Genomic DNA, 21,772 nt, shown 5'->3' with positions numbered 1-21,772 from the left:
CAGTTAATCCTAAAGGAAATTAATTCTGAATATTCACTTGAAGGACTGATGCTGAAGCTGAAACTCCACTACTTTGGCCAGCTGACGTGAAGAGCCGACGCATTAGAAAAGACCCTGTTGCTGGGAAAGATTCAGGGCAGGAGGAAAAGGGGACGACAGAGGATGAAATGGTTGGATGGCATCACTGTCTCAGTGGACATGAGTTTGAGAAAATTTCTGGGAGACAATGAAGGACAGAGAAGCCTGGTGTGCTGCAGTCCATGGGGTCTCAGAGTTGCACATGATGTAGAGACTGAACAACAACAAGCAAAGATGTATTCATACGTCTCTGGTCGATAATGTGTTAAAGAACTTGACCCCTTTATAAGGCTGCTTTCCAAAGGTGACTTCCAAAGAGACTCCACACCTTTCCTCTCTTCCGCTGTCTTCACAGGAGAAAGAACAACCAGAAGCCTTTGTGATCTGGCCGCCTCACTGCCTGGCGCTCAGCTAGGCCCTGGGCTCATCTTTACAAAGAGGAGCGCGCCAGTCCGCCCACTGGAGGAGTGTGGGAAGACCTAATGAGACAGGGACTCAAAAAGCCTGTGAAAAGCAGAAGTTCTTGGGATTACAAGGGAGTGTAAGACGGCAAATTGCCTGCCTGTCCTGGCTCCAGCCTGGCAGCTCTGAGCCTTTTACCCCCTCAATCTGGCAGCTGTCTAGCTTACAAGTAGAAAAGCAAAGTTGAAACTGGCTGTGAAATCCCTGTGAATGAGAGAACAGACATTGCAGGAAGCCAGGAGGGTTTGGTGGTGAGCTCTTCCTCACCAGCCGGCCCTCTTCTCTGCTGTGGGGCCCAGACTCAAGCCTGGGGGGTCCCACAGCAGAGCCCCAGCTCCCACCTGCCCTTCAACTGAAGTCTACAATGCCTGCAGCCTCTGGCCACCTCAGGTTACAGAACACCCCACGTTCTTCCTCCGTCTCCCCCAAGGGAGGCAAGTAGAGAGTTCTCCACTCCCTCACGTCCCCCAGCACGTCCCCTAAGCCTGCAACACCCTTTACGAACTGAAGAAAAATGGGGTCACCAGGAAAAGAGAGCCGAGGAAGCTGCAGACAGATGGGCAGAGGTTCAAAACGAGGGATTACGGTTTAACAAAGGAAGGAAAATTAGAGCATTAGAAGAAAAAGATGAAAAAGCTGGTAAGAGGAATGCAACAAGCAGCCCTAGAGAAGAATGAGATTTGCCCACAAAAAATGAAGAAGAATCGCAGCGAGACAGGATACAGGGCCCATGCAGGCCACCAGAAAGGGTGGAAGTGGACACTGGCTTAGAATGCTGTCCCTTACCAGCTGTTTGCCTTTGGATGTGTCACTGACTTTTGTGGGACTCGGCTTTCTCATCTAGAAAAAGAAGGGGTAATTCTACCCACCTCGACATATCATCGGGAGAATGGAATGAGACTGTGAGGACAATGACCGCAGCACGGTCTTGGGGCACAGAGAGAAATCACAGTCAACCGACGGTGCACACCCACGAGGACAGCTGTAACTTAAAAAGGGAGATAGCTAGTGTTGCCAAGGGTGTGCGGAAATCAGAACCTTCACACCTTGCCAGTAGGAAAGTAAAATGCTGCATCCGCTGTGGATCACAGCTTGGAGGTTCCTCAGAAAGTTAAACACGGACTTATCATACGACCCAGCAACTCCTCTCCAAGGTATACCCACAAGGAACTGAAGGTGGGTATTTAAACAAGCGCTGGCGTGCACGTGTTCACAGCGGCACTATTTACAATAGCCAAAGGGTGGTGGACACAAGTCAACGTCCACTGATCACTGGTAAGCAAAGCTAGTACAGTCACACAAGGGAGTATTACTTGATTATACAAAGAATGAAGGACTGATCCATGCCACAACACGGATGAACCTCAAGAACACTCAGTAAAAGGAAACAGATACTAAGGGTCATGTTCCTTTTATTTGAAATGTCAGAATAGTTAAATTCTTAGTGACAGAAGGCAGATTAATGGCTGCCAGGGGCTGGGGAAGGGAGAAATGGGGAGTGACTGCTTAACGGGTCGGGGTTCCCTCTGGGGATGATGAAAATGCCCTGGCACTACACAGAGGTAACAGGGTGGCCCAGCCTGGGGGTACGAGGCTGGGTCCTCACCCTGCCAGCCTGCGCTGCAGGTCCAGCCCATGTCCTGTTACAGAGTGGGTGGCAGGAGGGTGTCTGGGTCCTTCCTCTTACAGCCACATTCTGAACACAGCAGAAGCTCTAACTCACTCACCCAAAAGAGGAGAGATACAGATCACCGAGCTCCAGGTCGCTAGCAGGAGAAAACTCCCAGGGCCCACCGGCCCCAGAGCAGGGCACTGGGTGGGCTACATGGGCCCCAGCCCTCTGTCCACGCCCAGTCGCCAGCACCAAGGCCTCCTCTCCCCACTCTCCCGTCTAGAGGCCGGACACTCTGCAGGTGCCTGGCCCCACGATGAATCCCTGAGCGTCGTTGGGCGCAGGGCAAGTTCTAAGAAGAGATGAGCCATGGAGGTGAGCCACGCTTCTTCCATGACCCCATCCACACGAGGCGGCCGGGAGGCTACATGGTGTTCCCTGCTTAGGGCGACCCACAGCCAGGCCTGAGGTCACGGAGACCAAGGTCCCAGAACCGCCGATAAACGTTCCGGAAGAGCCAGTCTGGGATACAACTCTCCCGACTCGTCTCCTTACTCTGGTGAGACCCCTCCACATGCCCTGAGAGCACCCCCACACACGGCCTCACAGTCCCTCGGACTTGCCTCCCTGCCCCTTCCAGCAGCACCCAGTGAAGCCAGATCAGGCGCTCTGCCAGATTACAGGGCTCCCGGCCCGGGCTCCCCGGGGCCTCCCAGGACTCCCAGCTCCTCTGGGGCCTGAGCTCACGTCCTCGGGTTAGCCCCAGAGGACACAGGACTCGGGTCTTCCTCCCAACCGCGAGCCTGGCAGCCTGGGTCTCCGAGGCGCCCGTGAAGCTCGCCCGTGCAGAGGGGCAGGGCAGTAGCGTGTCAGGGGTCAGCTTCTCCAGCAATAGCACAAGTACATCATAAACAGTCTTCAGGGTGGACCACATGCACAGTCCCACGCAAGGAGTGTGTGCTCCACACCTGCGCTCCCAGGTTCCCAGTACAGCGCAGAGGCGCCCAGACTGCGACTCCCCTTCTCTGGGGAAAACAGCCCTGCCTGCGTTTACAGAGTGTTCCCTGCTGGCATGTACAAAGGGGTCCCCAGAGCAGGCTGACACAGAGGTTGGGGCCTTCCTGTACTAGCTCCCTGTTCAGGAGTCGAAAAGCCAAGACTAAGGTCTCTTTTAGGGGGAAAAAAGGGGGGGGAAAGTGTTGGGGCTCCTCTGTTTCCCTTTAGGAGGTCAGGGTGGCCCCAACATCCTGGCCAGGTGGCCTGCGGCCCTCTTCCGGGGTGCAGAGCAATGGGGTCAGGCGTCCGTCCCGCCTTGTCCTTGGGTCTGGCCGGGCGGGCCGAGCCCACACAGGGTGCTACCCCTGGGCAAGGCCTGGGCAGCAGAGGGCAAGAGCCCCGTAGGCAAGGGTAATGGGGCTGTGGGCTGGGGTGACTCAGCAGAGATGGCTCTGTCTGCTGACTCCTGCCGTGACTCTGATCTGAGCACCTTTCTGGGTATGGAGAGCACAGGGATTCCTCTTCCACTGGCTCCCCGAGGGAGAGGGAGAGCGGAGGGGAGGGGAGTCAGACCGGGGCGGAGAGGGGCAGCCATGGCCGCTAACATCCCTCTGCCCAAACAGGCAGGTGCCCCTGTGATGAAGCTGGGAGAAGGCAACCTAGCAGGCTGGGAGGAGGATGCCAACCCTGGGCCCTGAGTCAGGGGCTGGCCCATTCTCCCGGATCAGCAGGACAGCCGGTGTGGCCTGCAGGCTCTTTTTCCTGCTGGTAGGGACAGGCAGGCATGTGAGGCCACTCACCCCAGCTCTGGAGGCATAATGATCGCCAGCCCAAGCCAGGAAAGCAAGAGTGAGGGGGGAGGGCACCACCTTCCTTTGGCGGCTGGGAGCCGAAGCGGCTCTGCTCCGGAGGGCGGGAGGCCAGTGTTTAGATAAAGGGGCACATATGGAGGGGTGCACACACACACTTGGGTCTGGAGAACAGGAGGATGAAAAACTCCTGCAGCAAGGCCCCAGGGACTCGAGGGCGGGCGCTGAGGGGGGCTGGCTCCTCCCGCAGCGCCCGGCCTCCTGGTACCCCGCCCTCAGCGGATTAACGAGGAGCTTGACACTGCCGCCGGGGACTGCAGGGCCAAGTCCACAGAGACGGGAGACTCCCTCCCTCCTCGTTTTGTGCTGCGCCCACGATCTCCAGCCGGGCACTGAGTGAGGCTTCCATCAGCCTTCCCCGGCAGCACCAAGGGCCCCCGCCCACCCTGGTCCTAGGGGCGACTCTCATCCAGCCCTGAGATTCCAGTCCTTTCCTTGAGGCCCACCCCGGTTCTGGTCGGAACCACACCCTCGGCTTGGCGGCCTCCTTTCCGCTGCTGAGCACAATGGCCTTCTGTCCAGCAGGCGGCCTGCGGTCCCCTCTGCCTGCTCACACTCTCAGCCCCGGTGGGAAGCCTGCATCGCCCTCCCACCCTGGGGCCTCCTCCATAGCACGTCCTCCCAATCCTCCTGGAGCTCCAAGCTCCCACAGGGTCGCGCTCCCGGGGCCTTCACAATCCCCTCTTCCCGTCACCGTATCTCTGCGGGCAGGGGTGAGCACGACCAGGATCACCCCTTCTGCCTAATTTCATGGCAGCACCCGTGGCCTGAGCGCAGTGACACACGGCTGCTCAGGGCTCAGTGCTGGAGTGCCCTCCCCAACCCAGGGGCCCTGCCAGCATCCAGCAGCCCAAGCCTGGAGGCCCGCTGGTCAGCCCTGCCCCCCATCTTTCTCCTGCAGACACCAGAGAAGAGGGGCTGCACCCTGAGAGAACGTGGGGAGCCCGACTCATCTGGCAAACTGCGTCTCGCCCTCTCCCGACCCCGCCAGGCCTCACCTGTGTGGGCACTGCTTCCCGCAGCCGGGCTGGCGCTGGGGTGCCAGGGGCCCTGGGGCCCCAGCCTTCTGTGGGCAGTGCCAGGCACCCAGGGTCACAGTCCCAGGGCAGCACTGGGCTGGCCAAGGGAAGCCGGGCTCTGCGAGCAGGTGTCCCAGAGCTCCCGGGCTCTGCACCCGCCATCTCCAGCCTGAGGCCCAGCCTGGGGATTAGGGGCGGATTGCTCAGGGAGATTCCCCCGCCCCGCCCCAGGGCTCACGGCTGCTCCTTCCCATCTGGAGGAAGGAGGAAGGGAGGGTCACAGAGCGGGGGACCAAGCTCCGACCAAGGGGCCCCCTCCACGCCGCCCATCCCCGAGGCCAGCTGTTGCCACTCTGAGTCCAACGTTGTAAGAGGACATCCAGGTGTGACCAACAGCAACTCCTGCCTGCAGGCAGGTTACAAGAGCATGTGGTGACGCGGTTCCTGCATCTTTCACCTGCCCAGACGGATGCTCAGCCTCTCCCACCCCCATGCATGGGTGCAGATGCTTCTCGCCATCAGACAGCCCTCTCACAAACAGGCACGGCGCCACAGACTCCCTTCGTCAGCCTCAGAACAGAAGTGCACCTCCTAGCCAGGCTTCCAGGGTGGAGGCAAGCTCTTTGAAGCCATAAAGGCTGGAGCCTGGAGGGGACTCCCTGACAGATCCCAACATGGCCGGGTCAGCCTGAGGCCCTCTGCCCCTCTCCCTGCGGCCGTGCCCATAGCTGAAGGCACCCTCACGCCTGAGACATCCTTCCTACTCCAGTGGCCGCCTGCAGGACAGCAGCCAGCCTAACCCGGGGACTTTCTCTTCTCTGAGATCCTAGAAATCTACTTTCTGCGCTGGGTACCACTGGCTTCCGCTTCCCATTTGTCACCCCACCCCCCAGCAAAAGCACCCAAGATAAAAGACGGATGGCAAACTCACAGCCTTCTCCTCTTCCTTGGACTTCATCTTGCCAGTCCCAGCAGGAAATCCTGTGAGTGGCCAGCAGAGGGGGCCAGAGATCCACAGGTGGGGCGCGCACGCCGTGAGGAGGGCGTGGGGTGGCCGGCAGAGTGCAGGGTCTGCTGGGTCCAGGGACAGCCTCCCACAGCAGGATCACCAGTCAGAGATGACGCAGATTCTGTGCCCACTGGGGCCTGACGCAGGATGCGGGGCTTAAATACGAAGGATGGGCATGGGTCATGATGACGGGGCGGTCCCCGGTTCAAGAAGGTGCACCCAGATAAGGACCCAGTGCTATCTCCAGGGCCCAAAGCCAGGGCCCTCAGCCAAAACACCAAGAACGCGAGACCTTGCAAACATCTGTGGTGGCGACGACCTGGGGTCTGCGAGGACAGGAGCCCAGCGAGGGCACATCACACAGGTCCCAGTTTGGGGGCCGGCTCAAGCAGGAGACCCAGGTTCGATCCCTGGGTCGGGAAGATCCCCTGGAAGAGGGCATCGCAACCCACTCCAGTATTCTTGCCTGGAGAATCCCATGGACAGAGGAGCCTGGCGGGCTACAGTCCCTGGGGTTGCAGAGTTAGACACAACTGAGCAAATAACACTTTACTTTTTTTTTCAAGCATATGCAGTCAGGGACACATGGGGTCAGGAACACTTTCAGCAGCTCCCCTCACCTGTAAATGACCTCCCGCCTAAAGCACTTGATTTTCACTTCATGCTTCCCTGGTGGCTCAGACGGTAAAGCGTCTGCTTGCAATGCAGGAGACCCGGGTTCAATCCCTGGGTCGGGAAGATCCTCTGGAGAAGGAAATGGCAACCTACTCCAGTACTCTTGCCTGGAAAACCCCATGGACAGAGGAACCTGGTAGGTTACAGTCCATAGAGTCGCAGAGTCGGACACAACTGAGCAACTCCACTTTCTTTCTTTGAGCACTATACACTGTTCCTCTTGTATAAATAAGTCGTAATGCTCTGAGATAGGCAGGGATCAGATCTTAACTATATCTGGCCCTTCACTGTGCCTAGCATAGTGTAGTGAAGTCGCTGAGTCTTGTTCGACTCTTTGCGACCCCGTGGACTGTAGCCTACCAGGCTCCTCCGTCCATGGGATTCTCCAGGCAAGAATACTGGAATGGGTTACCATTTCCCTCTCCAGGGGATCGTCCTGACCCAGGGATCGAACCCGGGTGTTCCGCATTGGAGCAGACGCTTTAACCTCTGAGCCACCAGGGAAGCCAAGCATAAGACATGTGTATAAGGACCACCTGACCTATCCCACTGAGCAGAGATGGAAGGCACGCCATCTACTGCAGTCTGTCCGAGGTAGCCCCAGAAGCAGCCTGGACTTCTCAGTCAAGACGTCCCCCCTCTGCCCCCCTCCCTTCTAGGATCTGCCAAGCCAGTCTTTGTAGCCCTTCCTTACAAGCAAATCAGCGGGAGGGGAGAAAGAAGGCAGCGGTGGCAGGAGCCCAGAGGCAAGGAGGGGGCTGAGTCAGCCGAGCGGTGGGGCTCTCATGACACCGTGCATCTCACTCCCGCTGCCGGCGACAGGAAGGCTCAGAAACACCAAGAAGAGGTCCCTTCCAGGTCTCACTGCACCACCAGGAAGACCCTGAGTTGTCTGGCATCCCCCGGATGGGAGGCTTAGCTCGCCTCCAGGGACACCTCACCCATCAGCACAGTAACTGGAGAGCAGGAGAAAGGAGGATGGAGCTCAGGGCAGGAGAAGAGACAGACAGGAGCCAGGGGGCATCTGCCGAGCAAGCCAGCAGGCGCGAGGGCCTTCTCCTCTAGAGTGCCCTTCTCTAGGGCCCTTCTCCTCCTCTTGTCCTTACATGTCTGAAATGTCCCCAAATCTGCCAAGGATGCAGAGCTTCCTGTTCTAGGGGTGTGGAGCAGGAGCCCACAGCACCGGGACGCGGTGGGGTCCCGTACCGGCTATGGGACCTGGGTCGGGTCTGTACAGGTGGGATGCAGTGTCCACAACTGCAGTGTGCGGAGCAGGTGAAGGTGGGGCTGGGAAAGTCCCAGCAGAAGGGCATGTGTCGCAGGAAGACATCTCGCTCCCTGGGGGGCAGACCTGTCTCTCAGTGGCAAGGCCGAGGGTCAGGGCCAAAGGCGCGATGTAAAGCCACACCCCGCCAACTCGCTCCTGACATGCCCTGCACAAGCCCTGTTCGCACCTCTTCACGACGGCAAGAAGAGGTGGCAGCACCCACAAGGCAGCGGCCTGGAGAAAGAGGCCTCAGGACAAGATCGAGGGCATCAGGAGCCGGAGGAGAGGATGGGTGAGCTGAGCCCTGCAGCCTCTGCAGCCCAATCTCAGTTTTCTCAGCTGCAAAACCATACATATAACTGTTACCTCCCAGGGCTATACTGGGGATCAAAGGGGAACATGAGTAAAAACACCTGACACATCTTACATTTTACTGAAATATATGAGTCCTGAGGCCCCGTCACATAAGTATGTACACACACACAGACACACACACCCGTCACTCTAGGAGGTGCATGGAAACGTGCACTTGGGACAGACAAAGCCAAAAAGTAGCTACATATGGAGCAAAGCTGAGAGGGGCAGGCGGACATGGAAGAGCGGCAGCTACACAAAAGCAACAGGCTCTGCGAAGACAGGAGCCCCCACACGTCTGTCCTTGCAGAGAGGAGCTGCCCCGGGTACCTGCCACCAACTCCTGGCCACCCTGCCGCCTCCTCTCTGGCCTGGCAGACGGGCCCCATCTGAGCGGGGCAGGGCAGTCGCTGGCCCTTCACAGGCGTGCCTGGCTCTCTCCACTCGCCCGTTAGCCTGGGTGCTGAGGCTGCTGATGGGCTCTCACCGTCCTGGAAGGGGCCGGCCTTCCTCTGCACGCCCCGCAGGCCTCAGCCTTCTCTTCCCCTGGGTCCCCTTTAGCCTCCTCTTCCTCTTTCCCTCATTTTCATGCTGTGCCCCCTTTTTTCTTACATTTTTTCTTCCTTTGCCCTCATTATTATTCTTCAGGTTCCCCCCCACTCCCACCCAACACACACATTTTAAACCTCATTTCAAATCTTCCTACTTAGTTTTCTTTCTCTTGGGGGAAAAAAAAGCATATCACACACACATTCTGAAGGGTGGGAAACCTGAGAAGTCATAGGCTTCGGGAGCAAAGACAAATGCTGAGGAGCAGCTAAATTTAGTCATTTCAAATACCAGGTGAGGCCTTAAAAAAAAACTTCAGGCTTCAAGCGTGCTGTGAAAATCTGCCGGTTAGGATTCCTCCATAAAAGGCTAGCTGTCGTCACTCCAGGGCTCACCTCCCAGGAAGTGGTCCATCCTCAGCGGTCCCTCCCCTGACACACTCTCATACAGCCAGCCAGTCACCACTGTTTTCTTAGAAATTCAAGTCACCCAGGAGCCCTGCTTCCTCCTGGGAACACACAGGAGAAACGGGCATCTTCTTCAGGGTGAGCTGGAACAACCAATATGGGTGCATTTCCTAGGAGCACATGGAGAGGATCGGCCGCACGAGCTGGGAAAGCTGATAGGGAAGGCCACCTCACAGCTGCTTCCATGGAGGAGGGCCATCTCTTCCGCCCTCAGGTTCCTGGCCTGTCCAATGCCACGGACACTCATGTTACAGAGTCCTGCTCAGGCATGGTCACGAGCTAGATGCCGGGCAGTGGAGACGACCAACACCTAAGGTCACTTTTAGGAAAATCAGAATTGGTGCCAGGAAGGTAGGAAAAAGGGATGATTCCACACATCCTATAGCCGCTCAACTTCCCTGGGGGAGGCGATACCGGGGGCAGGGCTGGAATAATGTGACCCAGAGAGGAAGCAGCCTCTCCTTTGGGGGGGTTTTGAGGAAGCAGAGCACCCTCCACCACACCCTATTTGCCAAGAAAAATTTAGGATGACCCCTTTCTAGAAGCAGAGGACTGAAACACAGAACTCTCGGGGCATCCTGTTGACTCAGGGGTCAGCTTTTACCATGAACTGATGGGAATTCAATGAGAAATGTGTGTGAGAGCAAAGCGGTCTGCAAGCTGCAGCATGCTGCCCAACGAGGTGGCAGAGCCAGGAACGCGCAAAGGGGCGCGTCAAAGGCCAGGGACGGCATGGATTGGGGGTGCCCACAAAGCCAGCAGACGGGCATGGTGCCCAGATTACATCTGCATCTGAAGCTGCCTTCTCAGGCACTGAGGAAACCTTATACAATGAAGTTAACGTTACAGAGCACTTGCCTTTCCAGGGCAGGGTTCGCCTTTCTGGGTATCACCTAGGATCTGATTTAGCTTCTGCGGAGCATGCTGAATTATTCACTAGCTATGGGTACTGGCCCAGCTCGGGGTCGTGGTGGTGGGACATCTGAAGGGGTGAAAAGGATGCAGTGAGCACACTTCCCAAATCCAGACAGGGAGGATCATCAAAGAGAGGAAAGCAGCAGGCGCAGCAGACTCAAAGTGTGCAGGATGTGGGTGTAGGGGCTGCAGCAGTGGAGGGGTAGGGAGGCAGAGAACAGTCAGACCTGCTGCCTGTCACACCCTGGGGCCTGTCACTGGAGAGAGGAGGTCAGAGAAGGCTCCAGTTCCCCGGAACTTCGCTCCCTGCCCCCAGCCCCACTGCAGCTCGGGGGAGCCCTGGGTTCATCCAGCCTGTAAGGAATGCAGTGGGGTGTGTGCAGCCTCCCTGCTCCTGTTTCAGGGTCCTCTGCCCTGCAGCAGGGGTAGAAAGCCTAAACTGTGCCTTTGAAGAGGAAGAAGAGGCAGAGCAGAGATCGGGTAAACGATACTGTGTTTCCATTGCCTCATCTGGCACCAGAGGGGGCCAGGGTCAGGTTTCCGCATCATAGGGATGTGCTGGATCCACAGAGGAAGGTGCCTGGTGGCTGAGGAGACCCAGGCCAGCTCCCGTGACCGGCCCACACCACCAGTGCCGGCTCCCCGTCAGCGGGGGCCAAAGACAGAGCCTCCTCTTGCCGTTGTCATCAGTGCGGGCGTTGGGGGCTGACACCTGAGCTCCGGCCACACCGCCCCCTGGGCACTGGGCCGGGTCCGAGGGCTGAGGCTCCTGAGGGGGCAGGCTGGGCCTGACGGGGCCTCCCGCCTGTGTCTGGGCTGGAAGCACCTCACCCCCTGGGGCAGGGCTTGGAGTCAGGTGCGTTGGGAAGGCATGCCGCCTAGGCGTTGCCAGGTAAGCTGGACGTTATCTAGCTTCACCTCCGTAGCCGGGGGGATGCTGTATTCCCAGAAGCCAGAGCTAACCTGGGGAGCGTGGGGTACTTTCTATCTAGAAAGAGTCGTGGATGTCAGGGCAGAAAAGATGAATAAGGGCTAGTTCCAGAGGCCAACGGCCTCCTGGGCCAACTGAGCCCCAAATCCTGCTCTAATGAGGCTGCTGCTTACAACCTCTGCTGTCAGAGAGGGGGGTACGGAGCAGAGTCCTCCCTTTTTTTGACCCCTCTCCTAATTGGAGAGGACCCCTAAAAGGGTTTCACCTGAACATGAGGCACTCAAATCAGACTAAAGGAAGAACGTCTTAACTCACCAGATACCAGAAACACACCGGGAAATAGGGGCTTTTAATCACTCACACTGGAGAAGGCACTGGCAACCCACTCCAGTGTTCTCGCCTGGAGAATCCCAGGGACGGGGGAGCCTGGTGGGCTGCCTCCTCTGGGGTCGCACAGAGTCGGACACGACTGAAGTGACTTAGCAGCAGCAGCAGCAGTCACTGAGACAGGGAGCAACAGTTCTCGGCTAAGTACAGAGGCACCGGCCTGGGCCTGGCGAGTGGCCGGCAGCCTGGGGACCGCCCTGGGAGGCCCTTCAGAGGCCGCCGGGCTGGGCTGGGTGCCCCCCGTCTGAGAAGCCTCCCCACACACAGAGGAAGCAAGGAGGGAAGAGGAGGCGACGGGAGAGGGCAGCCATCCTCCCGGCCACCAAGGGGGAGCTCGGGCTGGCAGACCCGGCGTGCACCCAGGGACTCTGACGCGGCTCTGAAGGTGGACACGCTGGTGTGGACAGGCGGGCAGACAGGGCCCTCGGCCTCTCAGGGAACCTGGCTGCGCACACAGGTCAGCAGGCCTTGCAGACGAACAGGTCAGCCTCCCTGTGCCTGGGGGGCATGTTTGGAAACCTCTCTCAGCAGAGTGGGCCCCACCCACCTCCGAACCAGCTCCCAGCCACAAATAAACCAGGCCCCTCGACGCCTGCCAAAATCTGTCTTCTTGGCAGCAGTCTAGGGCTGAGGGCGGCCTCTCACTTGCCATTCCTGCCAGTAAACATGGGTGCTTGTTTATGCCCCTTATTTACCAGGGCAGAGAGGCCATCTTGTTGTTGAATAAATCTGGCCGGAGTGTACCAAACAGGCTGTCCAGAGCTCTGGTTTACACGATGGGTGGAACGCCCCTGGCCTCCCGTCTGGGACCTGGAGATAACACCTCGGTGAGGTCACGGCGAAGGTCCATGACGACATCATCTCCACGCCCTCCCCGCAGCACCGGCCGCTCTCCCACCCCGCCTGCCCTCAAAGCCAGGGGCCGCAGACTGGCCTGTTGCTAAAGTCGTCCTGCCACTGGGCAATCCGTGCCGGTCTCCTAAGGCTCTGACACCCTCTGAGAGCTTCAGACACCCACCCGACAACCCATGCTGTGCCTCGTCCTTAGGCGGACCAGCCTCTCTGCACAGACGGGGCAGGATGACCAGGGCTAGGTCAGGGCCAGGCTGGCAGAGCTGGCTGTGAGCGCGCCAGGGTCTCCCTCTCCTGAGACCCTCCCACCACAGCACCAGCTCAAGCCTTCCATGGAGCAATGGCTATGGAGAGCTTCTGAACAAGGCCGAGAGGGAAGCAATGACCCAGCCCAACATGGCAGAAAGGGAGAACAAGTCTCTGACCCCTGCGAGGACGAATCCACTCTCTGAAAGTCTGGGAGCAGGTTATCAAGGCAGCACAGGACAGATGCTAGGCTTTCCTGACAGTGTACTATGTTTTCTAAGAACCGCTGCTCAGCAAAAGAGAGACTGGAAAGAGGGGTGAGACGTCTCTGCTGAGGAAACAAGTGGCCTAACTATCGCCACTGCACATACCACCAGTGGCTCCTGCTGAAACTGCTAGGGCCCAGGTTTCCAGAGGTTAAGACCACACACAAACGGGGAACCTGGATGTCACTGCATTCTCTACTCATCGGCCAGTGTCCCAGTGCACCAATGACGATAATGTCATGTATCTGCTTTCTAGATATAAAAGTGGTTATCTTGCCCAGTGTCACACCAACAGTAGAAAGCAGAATGGCGAGGCTGAGATGACAATCGGTTTCTGTTTTGAAAAGGGACTCATTTAAGGCACAATCTCAAAGACAACCAAGTGGAGGCAAAACACATCACCAAGGCTGAGCTGCTTCTGGGACTACGAACCCTTCTCTGTGCCTCTGCTGCGCCCTGCCTTCCATGGGGCTCCAGGTCCCCTACTTTCCGAGGGAGGGGCTGGGCTGAGCCTCTCAGGACAGCTGAGGAACTGAAGCTGCTCCAGGGTGTATCGGTAATTCAACCCCTGGCAGGGCCGGCTCTGGGCTGAAAGTCAGCTGCTGGTTTCTAAACAATGGCAAGGGGTGTGGGTAGTGGGGGAGGCTTATGAATTAAAAATAGATGCTAGTAATCACCAGGGAGCTTGCAGAGAGCATGTGGGGCTGTGTTTACTAGAGAGAGAAGAATCCCTTCTATTCACGCCCAGAGACCAGGGCGGGACCACCACCAGCTTCACACACCAGCCAAGGGCTTCTGGGTTTGAGGGAGTCAGCTGACCACGCAGGGTTCGCTGGTGCCTGGAAGACCTCTTTCCACAGGACGTGAAGGCACCCTCTCTTCTCAGGATCCCTCAGGGCCACACGCATTCCTGGGGGACAGTACCGGATCAGTACACAGAAGGGGAAACGGCAACCAAGACATAAAGTGATGTCCTTAGGTGGAGGCAATCCACTCACCACGGGTGCTGCATAAAAGGTCCCTGAAGGTTTTAGAGACTTCAGATCTCTGTTTGGTCTTGTGGACATGCTAGAAACACAGGGTCTAGTCGCCTCTCTGCCACAGACCAGCCAGGTGCCCTTAGGCAAGCAGTCTCCTGATTCCTCTAGACCTCAGTCTGCTCATCTATAAAGTGGAGATAACAGTACTGCTCTGGCAACCTCACAGAGACGTCATCATGATTAACCAGGCAATAGAATGGGAAAGACTAGAGATCTCTCCAAGAAAACTAGAGATACCAAGGGACTACTTCATGCAAAATGAGCACAATAAAGGACAGAAATGGTACAGCTCTAACAGAAGCAGAAGATATTAGGAAGCGGTGGCAAGAATACATAGAAGAGCTATAAAAAAAGATCTTCATGACCCAGATAACCACGATGGTGTGATCACTCACCTAGAGCCAGACATCCTGGAATGCGAAGTCAAGTAGACCTTAGGAAGCATCACTACAAGCAAAGCTAGTGGAGGTGATGGAATTCCAGTTGAGCTCTTTCAAGTCCTAAAAGATGATGCTGTGAAAGTGCTGCACTCAATATGCCAGCAAATTTGAAAAACTCAGCAGTAGCCACAGGACTGGAAAAGGTCAATTTTCATTCCAATCCCAAAGAAAGGCAATGCCAAAGACAAACTACTGCACAACTGCATTCATTTTGCATGCTAGTAAAGTAATGCTCAAAATTCTCCAAGCCAGCTTCAACAGTACATGAACCGAGAACTCCCAGGTGTTCAAGCTAAGTTTAGAAAAGGCAGAGGAACCAGAAATCAAATTGCCAACATCCATTGGATCATAGAAAAAGCAAGAGACTTCCAGAAAAACATCTGCTTCATTGACTACGCTAAAACCTCTGACTATGTGGATCACAACAAACTGTGAAAAATTCCTAAAGAGATGAGAATACCAGACCACCTTACCTGTCTCCTGCAAAACCTGTATGCAAGTCAAGAAGCAACAGTTGGAACCAGACATGGAACATCAGACTAGTTCCAAATTGAGAAAGGGAGTACATCAAGGCTGTATATTGTCACCCTGCTTATTTAACTTATATGCAGAGTACATCATGAGAAATACCAGGCTGGATGAAGTACAAGCTGGAATCAAGATTGCTGGGAGAAATATCAACGACTGCAGATATGAAGATGACACCATCCTTATGACAGAAATCAAAGAGGAACTTAAGAGCCTCTTGATGAAAGTGAAAGAGGAGAGTGAAAAAGCTGGCTTAAAACTCAACATTCAGATAACTAAGATCACGGCATCTGGTCCCATCACGTCAATGGAAACAGTGACAGACTTTATTTTCTTGGGCTCCAAAATCACTGCAGATAGTGACTGCAGCCATGAAATTAAAAGACGCTTGCTCCTTGGAAGAAAAGCTATGATCAACCTAGACAGCATATTAAAAAGCAGAGACATTACTTCGCTGACAAAGGTCTGTACAGCCAAAGCTATGGTTTTTCTAGTAGTCATGTGTGGATGTGAGAACTGGACCAAAAAGAAGGCTGAGTGCCAAAGAAGTGATGCTTTTGAACTGTGGTGTTGCAGAAGATTCTGGAGAGTCCCTTGCATTGCAAGGAGATCCAACCAGTCCATCCTAAAGGAAATCAGTCCTGATGAGTGTTCATTGGAAGGACTGATGTTGAAGCTGAAGCTCCAATACTTGGGCCCCCTGCTTCGAAGAGCTGACTCATTAGAACAGACCCTGATGCTGCGAAAGATTGAGGGCAGGAGGAGGTGGGGATGACAGAGGGATGGTTGGATGGCATCACTGACTCAATGGGCATGAGTTTGACCAAGGTCCAGGAGATGGTGAAGGGCAGGGAAGCCTGGTGTGCTGTAGCCCATGGGTCACCAAGAGTTGGACGTGGCTGAGCGACTGAACAACACAGGTGACAGAGCTTTGGAAAGATGAACCTCGTAAATAAGGATGTAAAACAGTCGCAGGAATAACCATTTTCCCCGTTTCCATCCTGCACCTAGGGAGCCATCCCCCGGTGAGCTCACCCAAGAGTCTGCAGTCATGTCTTTCACCAGCAACAAAGAACAGAACCCTGTGTGCCTCCTGGATATCTCGGGGGCAGTGTGAAGACCAAACATGAGCCTTGTGGAAAAAACTCCCCAGCTGACGCCCTCCCGTCCCCCCAGTCCCTGCATTCCCACTCAGCAAACAGCAACAAACTGCCAGCCTCCAAAACTGCCCACCATGCACCCACTCCATCTGCTCAGACAGCCTCAGGACTACAATGCCCACATTCTCTCTCCTCGTGAAACGGCTCCAGGACCAGAGACCCTGTTTTAGGATTGTTCTAAGGTGACTTTTAAAAGGTGTCTACTGACTCAGCAGCGAGAGGTGGGCCTGGTGGCTGCTGCAAATAAAATACTTGCTCACTGGGAATTCCCTAGCAGTCCAGTGGTTGGGGTGTAGCACTTTCATTGTTGGGGCCCAGGTTCAAGCCCCGGTGGAGGACCTAAGATACGGTAAGCTGTGCTGCACCACCAAAAATAACGCAAAACAAACAAAAAAACTTGCTCATGAAGGCTGAAAAATGTGGTTCCTGCTGCTAGGTCCCCCTGGGTCTCCCTTCCTTCTGCAAAGGCATGTTTTCCTTTCAGCCAACACATCCAAATCTCATTCTTGGCACAGACTTCTCTGCAGTTGAAACTAAGCTTGCAGATGGTTCAGGGCCATCGTTTTTAAATACTCTATATGCTGACAACCCCTAAACGTCTGTCTCCAGCCTGGGTCTCTTCCCAAGACTGCAGACTCCAACATCTGACTGCTTATTTGGCATTTTCACATGGCTGTTCAACAATCATGTGAAACGGAACATGTCCAAAGACTGGCTCTGATTTCTGCTCCCACAGCCCCTCCATATCTGGTCCAACTCAGCTAATGGCAATTTCTTCTTCCCAGCAGCCAGGCCGAAACCTGTGAGCCCTCTCTGTCTGCTCCCTTTCTGCCCTGCCCCGCATCCTTCGTTTGATCTCTGAGGGGAGTCCAGAATCCAGCCCTCCCCCGACTCTCACCCTGCAGCAATCACTGCCATCTCACCTCTGGGGGCTTCCAACAGCTTCCTAGCCTCCCTGCTCACAGCCTGGCCTCCACACAGCACCCAGAGCCGTCTCCTTGGAGGGTGTCCCTCATCTGTCCAAAACCTAACACCTTCCCATCTCACTCGGCAAAGAAGTCAAAAGCCATTTTCCTGACCCACTAAGTGATCTGTAGCCCTCCCTGCCTGTCTTTTAAAAACTAACACAAACCAGACTGTCTCAACCAATTCTGTCCTTTCTCCCCCAGAAGAGCTGCCCCTCCACTTCTACCATCTCCGCAGTCTACTAAAACCAGTTTCTTGCCACAGCTATCAGTGACCCTCACTGCTTGATACCATCTACGTGCATGTGCAAATCCAGATCTGACCTTTCACTCTCACCGCATTTCACTTTGTTGAAAACCTCCTCCCTCTTAAAACTCCTCTGTCATGCTTCGACATCATCCCTCCCCAGGTTCCCTCCTACAGACCTGCTGCTGTCCCTTACACGTCAGCTCTGTCCTCGGCCTCCATCGTACTCAACTTCAAAGCCTCATCCACACCCAGCTCAGTTCCATCTTCTTGCCTAGTACCATTGATGAGAATTGCCGAAGGTCCTCTGAGTCTGTCTCTGCCTTCCCATGCTCACTGATGCGGCCTAGACTGCAGCGGCAGCTCTGATGCTTTCTTTGACTGCACTCCTGCCCCCTTCCTAATCTGCTGTCTAGACTAAGACCCAGCGGGGCCTCCTCCGGCCACTTTCCTGCCTGACACTCTCTGACGACATCACACTCCCCCAGGCTCCACATGGCAAGACCTCGTGTGATCTAACCTCTGCCTACCTGTCAATCCCCAAAAGCGCTGGACACTCCAACCACAGTGATTCTGAGGCAGTCCTCAGCAGCGGCTGGCTTGTTTTTGTGTACACTATAGCCTTTTGGCCCCCACACTTGCCCCCAGTGCCCTGGCTAAATTGTACTCCTTCTTCAAGATTCAGCTCAGTGGCTTCCTCCAGAAGGTCCTCACCAACAAGTTCTCACATCCTCTGTCACACCCTCATCACCCTATTCTGTTCACACATCTGTCTCCCCTCTATTCAGTGAGGACAGCCCTACGCCCACTTATTCCCTCTGGCTCATTCATTCTTACAGCGCATAACAAGTATGCACACAATATTTAGTATATGAATAAAAGCATGAATACAGAGATTCAGAAAGTAGTCAAACTAGATTTTCTCCCTTTCAAACAGCCCTTCATGGATTCTTCCTCTGTCATCTTGGGTTGGTAATAATAAAAACTATACCACGCCAGACTCTATGCCAATCGTTTGACATATACAAACCTATTTAATCCTAGAGCAATTCCACTACTATTATCTCTATTTTCAATTGAGAAAAACTAAAGTACCAAAAAACCGAGTGACTCAGGCAGAAATCGGCACAACCATGGTATCAGTCATGTCCAAACTACCACACGTATTGCTTCTTGAGGGCACACTTAAGGAAAACACACCAAAATTACTATCAACCCAAGCAAAATATAATTTTGAAAAACTAAATTCCTAAGCAAACAAAAATCAGCTTTGGAGGGCTCGCCTCTTGCTTCTGGCTTGGTCCTCTCTCTGGCTCCTTCCATGAAACAGAGAGCTCGCTGGAGGCGGGGCGTCCGCACCCACCAGGCCAGGCCCCAGCCCAGGTCCTCGAGGCCCCTGCCCGGAAGGCCCCCCTCACCTTGTCACCGAGACCCTCGGCCTCCTCCGCCAGGAGGGAGCCGCCGTCGGGCAGCAGCAGGGCCGTGTCGGTGGTGGAGGAGGAGCGGGGGCGGCCCTGGTGCTGGTGCAGGATGGCGGCCAGGCCGCTGTCCTGGGGGGCCTTGCGCAGCAGGTGGGGGCTGCCGCGCTGCGGCTCCAGGGAGCTGCTCTTGGCGCGCCGGCTGCCGCCCCCGCCGCCGTGCAGGCTGGCGCCCCGCTTGATGGAGGGCCGCGCGCGGATCTGCTGCAGCACGCGGTTGAAGGCGGTGGGCCGGGCGGGCAGGTCGTGTAGGGACATGGCGTAGGACACGCGGTGCATCTCTGGGGAGCGCTCCTTCTCGTCCGGGGACTCATGGTCAGACATGCCCTGCTGCTGCTGCTGGGGGTCCTGAGACGACGGGTGCTCCCTTTCCCGCGACCTGCGGCGGCTGTGGAACAGGTGCTTCAGGCCGTGGCCAAACATGGAGCCCTCTGAGAGCTGCTGGATTTTCTGAAGGGGGAAGGATGAAGAATTCGGTGAGTGCAAAGCTCTCGCATGCCTAGCTGGTTGGGGGCAGAGGTAAGGGGTCTGTTCCTGGGACACTAGTGCAGCTCCCACAGCCACCTGAAACTGGAAGATCCCTGAGAACGGCTGCGGGAAGGGGGCAGCCCAGACCCATTCCTCTCCTTCCCAAATAAATATGTCCCCATGGCTTCCCCCAGGACACTCCTAACCCGCACATGGTTCAGGGTTACTGGGCACGGTATCCTTGTGGCTACAGTCTGGGGCTCAGTGGCACATGCTGGCAGCACTTGGCTCACGAGTTTTATCCCTCTGGATGTATTCTCCCTCCACCCCTGAGACCTCCCTCCTAAATCAGATCCTTCCTCAAGATCCTCTTTTGGCCCAAAAGATGCCTCATTGCAACACTCCTTGGGAAAATCAGAGTCATGCAATCAGATTATACTATGTAGCAGATATTGTTAATCACCTATCCAATATCTATTCTCCTTTCTTTCTTCCCAAATTGCATGGCCTTACTGCACCACACTAAAAACTCTTGCTTCATCAGAGGCCCCAGCAGCCTGGGGTAGCTACATGACACAGTCTTGACCAATGAAAAGCAAGATGAGCTTTCTAGGGGAACTTCTGCTTTCCTAATAAAGGTACTAGCCCTTCTTGCTTCTTCCCATCTGAAATGTGGAGGTAATGCCTGGATCATGCTTAACCAACAGCCATCTTGGTAAAGCCCCCAGGGAGATGCCTGGGAACCTGATGACCCTATGGAGTCACCAAACCTGGTGTGGATGCCTACCCTGGGATTCTTCGTTCATGAAATAAACAAGTCTATCTTTACCTATACAACTTTAGAATAATTTTCTCTTATTTATAGCCAATCTCATTTCTGCCATAGCAATAAATTTCACTGAAGCTTCCAGGTTGACGAACACTTCCACATGCCAGGAGGATAGCACACCCCAGTTTCAGGGCAACAGAAACTCCTGTACCCAAGACCCTTCCAAACCTCTTCACTGGAGGTTAGTTGCTCAGGGACTAACCTGTGCACTCAGGTTAATCGCACCCATGAAGAGTGCCTCTTCATTTCACTGTTCATTTGTATCCTGCATAATAACCTGGTAAATATAAAAAAGTACACAAACTATGTCTACGGGCATGCCTTGCAGTGCAGGCAGTAATGTGACGGCTTCCTCGGCATACATACCGGAACCAGCGTCCACAGCAGTCTTTCCACTCAGGCTGGAGCAAGCCAAGGGGGCGCTGGAGCCCGATGCTGCCCTGGCCCCAGGCTCTCTTAGCCCTGCCCCTGAGATGCTCCATCTGCTCCCCAGGCAGAACTGCTCAGAGAGGGGCAGCCTACCGCCTGGCTGGGGTGAGGCCACGCACAGGGTAACTCCAGACCGCTGCTCCTGCATGGGCCCAGCTCACAGGGTGGAGCCGACCCTCCGCAGAGAACTTCAGAGCCAGCGGGCGGAGGGCTGGGACTTGGAGGGCCAGTGGAACCCTTAACTCCTGAGAGGGGAACTCAGAACCAAGCGACCCGGGGCTCTGTGAGCTACAGCAGGTCTTCATCTGTAAGGAACGGCCTCGGGAGGCAGCCTGTCAGCTAAGAAACCTTCCAAAGGATTACAAGTACTGGATTTTCTTTTTTTCTAGAAACAAACTTACAGAGGAGAAAACGTGAACCATGCAGACACCAAGAGAGAACCATCTTCAGATCCGAATTAGCTGACCCTACTCTCACTGTAGGCTACCCACTCCAGTATTCTTGGGCTTCCCTTGTGACTCAGCTGGTAAAGGATCCGCCTGCAATGCAGGGGACCTGGGTTTGATCCCAGGGTTGGGAAGATCCCCTGGAGAAGGGAAAGGCTACCCACCCCAGTATTCTGGCCTGGAGAATTCCATGGACTGGGAGCCTGGCAGGTTACAGTCCACGGGGTCGCAAAGAGTCAGACACAACCCAGCGACTTTCACTTTCACTGTCAGGGCTTCCCTGGTGGCTCAGCTGGTAAAGAATCTGCCTGCAATGCAGACCCCAGTTTGATTGCTGGGTTGAGAAGATTCCCTGGAAGAGGGCATGGCAACCCACTCTAGCCTTCCTGCCTGGAGAACCCCCACGGACAGAGGAGCCTGGCGGGCTGCAGTCCATGTGGTTGCAAAGAGCTGGGCACGACAGAGCGACTGAGCACAGCGCACCAGCACCCTCACCGCTAATGACACCTCAGTGCGGTTTGTGCAGGCAGCCGCACTCACATCTGATGTCAGCAACTACGCACAGGCTGTGGATTTGTGTCAAAGTGGAGGCTTTTCATTTTTCACCCTGTTTGAGTACTCTCACAATCCTCAAGTAGGTGGGGCCTTTATAACACCCATTTTACAGACCAGATAAGTTTTATCACCACAGCTCACTGTGAACTTACAGTTTTCAGTATGCTCTTTCTCCTGCATTATCTCACTTGACTTTCCCAGAAACTAATAAAGAGCAACAGCAGCAATATTTC

At 55.3% G+C, this 21,772-nt stretch overlaps 1 protein-coding gene across 3 annotated transcripts in view; it reads right to left on the bottom strand.

Annotated features, from left to right (window-relative positions):
• TMCC2 (transmembrane and coiled-coil domain family 2) overlaps positions 1-21,772 on the bottom strand; it is a 38,314-nt gene that overhangs the window by 6,932 nt on the left and 9,610 nt on the right. For all 3 annotated transcript variants that reach the window (XM_065938242.1, XM_065938243.1, XM_065938244.1), the window contains one exon: positions 18,753-19,262. In XM_065938242.1, the coding sequence (XP_065794314.1) occupies positions 18,753-19,262 (510 nt within the window). The remainder of the gene's footprint in view (positions 1-18,752; positions 19,263-21,772) is intronic.

Source organism: Muntiacus reevesi, chromosome 5 (assembly GCF_963930625.1).
Source record: "Muntiacus reevesi chromosome 5, mMunRee1.1, whole genome shotgun sequence".
Taxonomy (NCBI): domain Eukaryota; kingdom Metazoa; phylum Chordata; class Mammalia; order Artiodactyla; family Cervidae; genus Muntiacus; species Muntiacus reevesi.
Note: the sequence above shows the minus strand (reverse complement) of the source record. Positions and strands in the feature narration are given on the sequence as shown.